The 10,275-nt window shown below is 36.9% G+C and overlaps 1 protein-coding gene across 1 annotated transcript in view; it reads right to left on the bottom strand.

Moving 5' to 3' along the window:
* slc2a1b (solute carrier family 2 member 1b) overlaps positions 1-7,955 on the bottom strand; it is a 15,512-nt gene extending 7,557 nt beyond the window's left edge. The window contains exons 1-2 of the mRNA XM_008320937.3: positions 7,595-7,955; positions 1,692-1,787 (exon numbers count right to left, since the gene is read on the bottom strand). Coding sequence (XP_008319159.1) covers positions 1,692-1,787; positions 7,595-7,609 — 111 coding nt within the window. The 5' untranslated portion in view covers positions 7,610-7,955. The remainder of the gene's footprint in view (positions 1-1,691; positions 1,788-7,594) is intronic.
* Positions 7,956-10,275: the final 2,320 nt, after the last annotated feature.

Genomic DNA, 10,275 nt, shown 5'->3' on the forward strand with positions numbered 1-10,275 from the left:
GTGGCCTGGCTCCATGGTTTGTTACACGTGCTGTTCTCAGGATGATGACAAATCTTTGCCACTTACAACTTCGAAGTTCTTGTGGAAAAACACCAGATTAAATATTACGAAACACCCGGGAGAGCAGAGAGGTTAAGGTAAATATTCGCTTTCTCGTTAATTTCCAGAGCAAATATACTTAAAGACCAAAATCAGAAACTTCACAGAAGTTCCCACATAAACCTCATCTGCTGATTTAACTTTCCCCTACAGTAGAATTTGTTAAAGATTAATTAGAAAGAAAATAAGGTCCAAGCCAGCTCCTTGCAAAAAAGCATCAGTTTGAAGGTTGGAATATGAATTTTTAATACATTTAAATTTCTGATTTCAGAGGGACACGTTACTGAATAGGAAGCTGCTAATGCTTGCAGACACACAAGTGATGCATTGTGATTGGCAAGTTGCTAGGCTACAGAGAGTGTTCCACTTATGGTCTGTTCTACTGTAGATATGTCTCTTCACTTATCAATGCAAATCCTCATTCTCATTTCTCCCCACATTTCCTAAAATAACCACAAACTGGGCTGGATGTGGACCCCGAGCCACAATCTGATCACGCTCACCAACGCATGCATGCTGAGAGATTATATCTTCAACAAGACCCTAAAAAACAATATTAAAAACAAGAAATCTACACAGCTTCCTTGACTGACAACAGCTCATTAACAAATGTTCCGCCACAACAAAGAACACTGATAGAAATCTGTGACAACATGATGACAGTCAGCGAACAGTGTTAAATAATAGTCAAGTCTGTCAGAGGAAAAACACCATACACATATACGCTCACGCCTACATACGCACACACATACTCAGATCAGAGCCACAGTCGGCCTTCATCACACTGAGAACAAAGCTGTCTTAGAGGAAGGAAAAACACAGAGAGCAGTTGAAGCTGTAACGTGTCTGGTGGACACACCTGTGACCTGTGGAGAGACAGCTGTGTAGCCAGAGGGTGTGTTCTGACAACCAGCAACTGGACACAGGCTATAAACATTAATCACACACACACAAGCACATTCCCAAGGAAATGAACTTCTTCAGCATACCTGTCTGTTGACTAGAGCTACTGTCCACGTGGGGGCAGGGGTAGGTGGTTGGGGGGGTAAAGGAAACATCTTCACTATAACCTGGTCTCCAAATAGGGATTGATGAATGTCTGCCTCCTACATTTTCTTTCCTCTAATTCCGACGTTGTTTTTTTCCCCAGCTTTCCTGCCTCAGCTGAGGTCCAATGTTGGTCACGGAGGAACTTCTTTTACACAGGAATGGTTCAATGTCAGTTAATAACATTGATTAAAGCACATATTATTAGACTCTGACACTATAGCAGGGTCAGATGGAGGATTGATATATTACCGTATATCACCCTGTCAACTTGGGGAGAGAGATCAGTTGTGTGTATAGAGAAAGCAGTATGAATGAATCAGCATATCATCAGTAGAAAGTACAAACCATATATTTCCCAATTAAAAAGCACTTGCTTTGTAATGATTATAAACCAGTAGGATTGGACTTTCACTCTTTTCTAAATTCCAATAACTGACTTTATTGAAACCTAACAGGAAGTGTGGCGAAACCTCCACAGATAAGCTGTGACAAACAGTTCCAACACTCCTTCAGCTCTTTGTTTGTGCACCTGTATGACTCACCTTCTGAGGGGCATTGATGACGCCAGTGTTGTAGCCGAACTGTAATGAGCCAATTACAGCTGTTCCAACGCACATCAAGAGTGGGAACGTTATTTGCTGCAAGCGAATAAAGAAAAGAGGAAAAAACAGTCAGTGGACGAGTCCGGCACAGCATCATTGAACATGTTCTTTAACACACACACGGAATTGTCCAAAAACCTGTCACAGTGAGTTCAATTCATAATTAAAGAGCATCTACTAAGAACTTATTCACATTGTATCAATGAATGTCACTTGTTATGAAACGATATCTCACACAAAAGCTTTTGTATTGAGTTTGTGTTCATGAGGAACAGGGAAGGCGGGCTTCTTTATCACTCTTACTGGACAGCTCCAGGTCAAACACAGTTTTCTTCCTGTTCTTTATGAGGCAGGTTATTGTCTGGTGTTCTCCTGTTGTCGTAGTTTACTCTAGGAGCTTGAGTCACGCTTCATTTGCCAAAAAGTCCTCATACCTTCAACTTATTAAACTGGAAAAAAGTATGTCCCAGTCTGTATCCTGTTCCCAGAAAAGTAAACAGATTCCAGTGCAATTTCACGCCTCTTCCTGCTATTCTTACAGGAAGTACGGCACATAAATATGATTGCAAAAACAATACTAGCACTTTTATCAAGTAATTTCTTTTTTCAGTACCTGGGTTGACTGTGACAAATGTTTTGCTGTTAAATCTCATGATTTACATCAGACAGACTCTCTTTGTTGTGACAGAGATTTTGTTCACAGGGGAGAATGTCAAGTCTGAATCTCTATTGTTATGTAGTCATATTATTACACCTCCAAAATCTGTCCCAAAAAAACCTGGGGTTAGAACTTTTGCCTTACAGCAAGGACATTAAACGTCACTGGTTCGATTGTCCATCTTTCTTTATAGACATGTATTGCTCTTACAGTGTATGTGTGTTGGTCTGTGGTTTGTTCCGACTGTCACAAAACATTTCATAATTAAAATTTCACTCGAACTTGAGTGTTGGTGTGAATATTAGGATGTACCCCACCCTCGCCTGATGACTGCTTTGCTCAATCCTCCACTGTACAGGATACATCCCTCAGCTCTTATGCTGTACTAGAAACAAACATAGGATACAACAATTGTTTGATGTCCCTTTAAAAAACCTGTAAAGATGCAAATAACCAACAGGTCTAATAGTGTGACTATTAGACCACCATATAGAGGAACCCCTTCCTCACTTGAGAGAGCATTAACTTCATCATTGATTTCCACATTGACCTGTACCGTAGGAGGAGGAAAGAAGAGAGTAAGGGAAGTAAAAAACAAAAAAAAAATATTTCCAACTAAGTCACTGCAGCATGCTTCTACAAAAAGGGGGCTGAGCTAAGACTGCTTGAAGGCCCGCCCTCAACAACAGGATCTCTTTTTTAGGAGGTTCATGAAGTTCATGACAGAAGTGTTCAGGAACAGTATGTAAACAGAGACTCATACATACACACACACTTACATATGAAGCCACGTTGCCAAAAGAAAAACCAACCAGAACTGATGAAATTGAGTAAAAGCCCTAGTTTTGATGAGGACTGAATGTACCACCAGCTGCTTCTCACTATAAATATATCAAAAATCCCATCTGTCCTCACTAAGAAGTCAACGGGGGGAGGGGGAATTCTGAAGTTATTTACTAAACACCCAGAAGGTGAACATTTAAATCAGGATAGAAAAGAACGGCGACGTCAGTGTGTGTTCATGTGAAATCGAACACTCCTCTGTGACATCTTTACCTTTAACCTATAAAACAGCAGACCTCCCTGAGTCTGGCCTCGGTTTCAGCTCTGAAAACATTAATGTGTTTCAGATTTTCACATACAGTATTCACAACGTCATGCTCTTATTCCCAGATCTTTTTTGTCTTAAAACTCCTATAAACTCACAGTTGTTAGACTAAATCTGTTAAACACATCTCACTCAGGTATTTAACACACAAAAATTGCCTCCACATCTCTTATTGCACAAAGAGGAAGGAAGGTGATATAAATAGAGTTCTTTCATATATTCATAACCTCTGTGAAGTAACCTCTTCATTGGGGAAATTGTAAAATTCACACCCAACAAAACTATTTTGTGACTGTGGCTTTGAGTCATCAGTCATGACAATAACCAACACATTGTTTCCAGAGACGTTTTAAAGAGCAACGTACAGCATGTCACAGGGGACTTTATGCTACTGTTGTTAGCAATTGGTATATATATATATATATATATATATATAAAGCAAAGGAAATAAATATTAAGAAGTAACCATAATAATAAATTTGTAGTAATAATCATATTATACATGACTGGAACTGCATACCTATAATCCCACTGTCCATCCACTTATAATTGCTCTAACATGTCCATCAATATGCATTGTCATTTACTAAGACTGCAGGAAAATGTTTGAGGCACATCAAGCTTCAAATTCCATTAACATTGTCAACCATACACAATTGGCCAACGGACTGCCAGGGACCGCAGGTCGTATGTCTGGGATTTAAAAAAAAAAAAAAACAAAAAAAAACAAGTTTAAAACACATACTAGTATTTGTCTTTCCATTTCTGTAATACACAAAAAATAAATTTTTCATGTTTAAATGTGATTGATTTAGATTAATTGTGATCAATTACAATTAAGATTAATTATATTTAATCATGATTAATGTACAGCCAGCCTGTGATTAATCAGATTGAAAATGTGATGGTTTGACGTTCCTGGACCTGTACAACACCATTAAACATTTTTTGTTTTTCTTCCATATGTGGACTTAGTAAGTCAGTCACAAGGACTTGTTATGACATTGCACAGCAACTAATCGACTTAGAACCTGACCAGAGAACAAAGCTTTGTGTTTGTAAGAGGAAAATACTTGTAGCCAATGCTGCCTTAAACACAAAACAGTTCTTAATGTTAAATGAACAAAGATGCTGAAATATTAAAATTCAGTGCCTTGTCGGATAACACAGACCTTACAGTTCTACTCTAACCTCAGTTAAATACAAAAAGACAGAGGAAGGGGGAAAAAATTAAATAACTGGAAGTGACAGGGAGCCGACACAGTCTCCAAACTTTGACCTGAATTCTGAGTTTCGGTGCCATTTTCCCAGCTCACTGCTGGTAAACCAACTGCACCTCTTCCAAGACTGGATAAAGGAACAGTGTTGCTGCTGGTGCAGTTCTCTAACAAACTAATACGAAAGAAATTACTTTTATTTAAGTTCCATTTCATTTAAGTTGCTTAAAAATATGTACAATAGATTTGACTAACGGGTGTTCTCCCTCGCATAACATTCTGTGTCTGCAACTCTTTGCAGATGTATTTTATGGGTGTCTATTAGGGCTGAAAAGCTTATGCAAATGTTTACATAGGAAATGACAAGTATGACAGCAGACTGTGAGGTTTGGTCTCATCGTCACAATGCTGCAGTGTTCATGCTGTACATATATAAACATTCACTGTCGGTTTCTTTAAATATTATAATAAAAGGTTGCTTTTTTTTACTCTAAATTAATCATGATCGTTTATGATGGTGTTACTTTTCTATCCTGACATTTTATGCCCAAAGACCAGACAATTGTACAGCAGATCATATTTTGACTTTTTTTTAATTAAAAAAATTGTACCGTCTTTCCAGTTTTCATTCACATGACATCACACGTCGTCTGTCCTGAGCACTTCCTTCCAGAAGAACACAAAGGCTGCCATCTTATTAGCAACAAATAACAAAACGTGCTTTCTCATGTCTCTAACCATTTATCAACATTAACTCAAGGGCTTTCATCTTATGTCCATTCAGTAAAGGTTACACATCTATCATACTATCTTTAGAATCCTGTTCGAAGGGGAAATAATTCAGCAGGGATTATTCTTGTTTTATACTGACTGAAAATTAATAGTGTTGTCTGTCGAATTAACAAAAGAAAATCTGATTCGCCAATGATCATGAAGGGCTCTTTGGCATATTGTATATTGTTTTGCTGTTAGGGCAAAAGCTAATTAACCATGAATGTTAAAACATACTTTGAAGCATCTACAAGGTCAGAATATATTTATATTTACTCACATTGCCAGACAACTATCTTTGTTTTTCAACTGTTTTTATAAACAGGAAATAAAGGTGGTGGTGGTGGAACACAGACTTCATGATAGGAGAACATGTTCCACAAATGCCTTATATCAAAAGGAAACTATGATAAATTTGGATTTCAAATCCAAAACTGAGGAGAATGTATGGCCTTACATGAGACATTTGAAGGAGAAGATTCTCATTTCAACTTAAACTAGTTTTTAACAATTTCTCTCACCAGAACCACATTTGACTGTTCAAAAAAATGAGGAGCAAAATGTTCAAAGACTTCAGTTCTGAATGTAAGAACTCCAACAAAAACAGTTTCGTTGTGCCCCTCGATTTATAGTAGGTTTGGTTCAAGGTGTGGATAAGTGTAGTAGGAGAAAAAAGAAACCAACTGTCAAGTTTCTGACGATTGTGACAACTTTCACCACAAAGCCTCATCACGCCTCATGTGAATAATAATTCTCTGAACTGCACAAAAGGAGCCAGTCATGCAAAAGAAAGTACATCTGTTGGACTTGGGGAACAAAGGTTGGCACAAGATGGAGAGGAATTAAAACCAAGTTAGTCGTTTGACTTGGACACTGCTTTGTTTGTAGAAAATTAAGTGTAGGATGTAGAGGTGTAGAGGATTGTTTGACAGGGAAAGGTGTAAATGATGTAAACATTCAGAGCCCAAAACTTGTGTGCTGCAAATGTTCTGAGTTTGAGGACGTGTTATATACAATATTTAAACACTGAACTGGTTAGAAAGCAGGTTTACTGATTAATGATTTAATTTAAGAGACACAGATTAATTGATAGCTTGGCCAAATCTGTTTACTGAGCTCAAACCCCACATGTACTCATAGTACTTGCTTAAGCGTAATAACTTTTTTAGGAAACCATACTATCGTTGAAACACTCAATACTCAACAAAAAGAACCATTTCCATCAGGTACACCTGAGCAAACCTCTTCTGCTGAAGATGCAGTGGCATAATGGTAGGTTTCATTTAAATTTAAAGACAGTTTAAAGTTTAAAGACATGACATAGTTAGAGAAAACATCTTCAGGCCACCATGTCAAGCTGAGCTGCCCTCTGATGCTCTCTGGGGTCTGTCTCTGTAAAGTCATGAGAAAGGTCTGAGCTACGTGTCTGCGGATGTAAGTCTCAGCAAACGGGTCCTAATTTGAACAAGGCCATTTAAGGACTGCTCTCTTCAATAAGGATATCATAAACCTGGGAATGATAACCGGAAAGCTATGCTTTTTATGATTTTTTAAAAAATATTTTTTAAATGATTTTATTTTTATCAACACTAAATACCTCAATAGAATTACTTTTAATTATCACAGAAACTCGTAGTTTTATTTATATTTTGCAAAGGCCTTATTGGAAACACACAAGACAACCTTTAACAAGGTCGGACGACAACTATGGCCAAAAGCAAGGAATCATTTTTCTGTTTGGTTAGCTTTTACAACCGGCTGATACCCACTCTCAGCTAACGTTAATAATACGTTATTAATAGTAGTAGTAGCAGAAGCAGACATAATAATAATACCAATACAAATAATTATTATTGTTATTATCAGATATAAAACTATTTTAGCTGTTTGTTTTTTAATATGCTGTAATATCATTAAAACGTTAGCCTTTAAAAGCCTCGTTTTTTTAATTCATCGCCGCACACGTGGAGAAAAAAGAAAATAGATGCGCAAGCTCAGTGAACTGGGAGCGCGGAAACTAACGACACCCAAACAGGACTGACTAGGGAAAACACGTAGCTCATTCGCATCTGTAGACACACAAAATTACCTTTCCCGAGTCCATAATGGCAGCGTTGAACTCTTCCTTCTCGTTCCTTCTGTCAAAACTAGTGTTGCAGAGGTGGAGTCTATTTCTCGCGGAGCTTGGTGGCGGGCAAATCGGTGGTAGTGGTGGTGATAGTTGCCTTCCCGTTGGGTTGTTTTACTAGTGGGTCATCCTGAGAATTGTCGAACAGCAGTCAAAAGTGTCTTTAAGGCTCAGATTCTTTTGTCGGTTTTTGTCTTTCTAGTGTGGTAGTTGTGATAGTTCGCCGCGGCAGCTGTGTGACGATGAGTGACGTCTTCCTGGACAATTGCGTGTTTTTAGCGTCTGCTATGCCACAAGAAATCGAATCGTCATTCTCGTTTTTAAGGTATTATGTATAGCCGACGTAACGTGTGGGCGTGTCCTCTGAGCATCCAATCACAGTGCCTTATTAATCCTGCACTACTTTCTATTGAAAGCTACCTCGGAAACGACTTAAGTGTTAGTATTGTTTAAACTTAAATAATACTTTATTAATCATATAATAGTTTCTTTATTGTATGTTCACGGGCTATTTTGTAAAATCTAGTAAGTCTAGCCTGCTATAATGTTGGAAACCTAAATAGATTTTTTAAAACAAGAAACACGTTCATAATTTGCATTCTGATGATTAAAATCGTGTTATGCGAGAATTAGCTGAAGTGAATAATTATAACTATTATTTATATTAGTCATTTCAAATGTGACACATGGGTAATTTGTTCCTCGCTTATTTAAACGTCCTCTCGTTTCGTTACAGTCCACCGTTTTCTGTGCAACATTGTGTTAATGATTGTGTTCTCTACAGGCTTTTTACTGTAGTTGTTATTATATTTAAATTGAACGACTATCTTGTCTTGCATTTTTTTTCCTTCATGACATTATTTTTTTTATTTGTAATTTAAAGATTTTAATACATATTCATTTAAAGGTTAGGTAAAACAGCACATGTGGTTTTCAAAGGTGTTTCAAAGAACACTTTCAAGTTATTAGAGAATCCAGTTTTAATCAAACGTTTGGGTTTCTACTGGACTACAACACCATCTTCAGTGGAGTAAAATATAAAATAATTGGGCAATATGTTGTGGTCTTGAAAACAAACAACATATATACAACAGCAGTTTTATCCTAGGAAAATTAAGTAAAACTAATCAATAGTTTAGCTGCATCTGTTGTTCTGTAGATTGTAGAATTTGTGTGCAAATACATTAATAGATTAAATTTTTATTTTTTTTTACAAATTTAAAGTAAATTATGTAATAGCCAGGCCACAAAAAATGTATTACTTGAGTACATCATCATTTGTCAATCTAACTTTTCATTTCAACCTATCATTTGTCACTGAGTGAATCGGTCCACATGTATGATCACCTGATCCTGTAGCAGCTTGGTGAAATGAAACGCCTGTCCTCCATTCAACCTTCCTTCTTTGATCTGAGTGTTTGTTTTAAAAGATGTGAAAAAAAAAATGGAATGAAAACAGGGTGCTGCTCCTTGTTTGGGTTTGAAGAAGGGAGTGGAGGGTCAGGGACTATGTTAAAAAAATATTCAATACCATCCTATAGGAAATCCACTTGTTTAAACAGTGCATAAAAGCATTGGCAAGAGATGAGTGTGAATTTCCTTTTTTCTTTGAAAAATCATTACTAGAAAATACTTAGAACTCCAAATTTAACACAATGGTTAGCAAATGTTTACTGAGTAATACAACTTTAATGATTAGGGTTTTCCTTTTATTGCACAACAACTTATACTGTCCAGCTCTGTATGTTTGGATCTTTTGTCAGTGGTCAAGGATGTAATCTGGTGATTTTTTAAAACCTATTTTATCACTATTTTTTGATTGTTGAGTATACCAATACACTAATAAAAAGCAAATTAAAATTAATTGATCTGCTGAACAAGTTTTTTTTAACTTGTTTTAGAGCTTTTTTGTAGCATTTTGTTCTTAAATATTTTATGAAAATGTTGTTGTTGTTTTTTTATTTGGTTTAACTAACTAAACACATGAATATCCCAGCTTAAAATATATATACGTACATACGTATGTAATGTAAAATATATAAATTAAAACTGACGATAAAAAAGAAAATCCAACTCATGACAGTTGCCCCCTTGCTGCAGGCCCCCTCGCCACCCATCACCCCTCCTGTTTGTGTTGGCTAATCTCTGGCTGAGTAAACTGGCATCTCAGATTCTCGTGTTCACAATGAGAGCCTTGGGCTCAGCCTGTGCCCTCCTGCACGTAGGCTCCCCTGCCATGTTATTCTCACGGGTCAGTGTCCATCACTGGTCATTGTGCCGTGAATTATTTTTTCGGTTTGAGCTTTCAATGATGAAGTAGCTTCAACTTTCCATTATTGTACAATGGCTTCCCTGTTTTTAGTTGTTGTGAAACCTGAGCTACAACCTCCTGGTTGGTCTCTGTGTTAATATACCCATTCTCATATACAAAGTCTTTGTCACATTGGATTTTGGGGGTTTTGTGATTTGAGTTGATTTTAGCTGGTCCATTACAGAAAAATGTAAAAATAAATAAATATGTATGGTGGCAAAAAAATATTTTTGAATAGTTGAATCTTAAATAAAAAGAAATAGAAGAGTAGCCTCGGTCGTAATCAACTAAAATCATCCAAGTCTAATATTTATGAAAATCTCAACCTCCA

This window comes from Cynoglossus semilaevis, chromosome 11, assembly GCF_000523025.1.
Source record: "Cynoglossus semilaevis isolate Cse_v1.0 chromosome 11, Cse_v1.0, whole genome shotgun sequence".
Lineage (NCBI taxonomy): Eukaryota > Metazoa > Chordata > Actinopteri > Pleuronectiformes > Cynoglossidae > Cynoglossus > Cynoglossus semilaevis.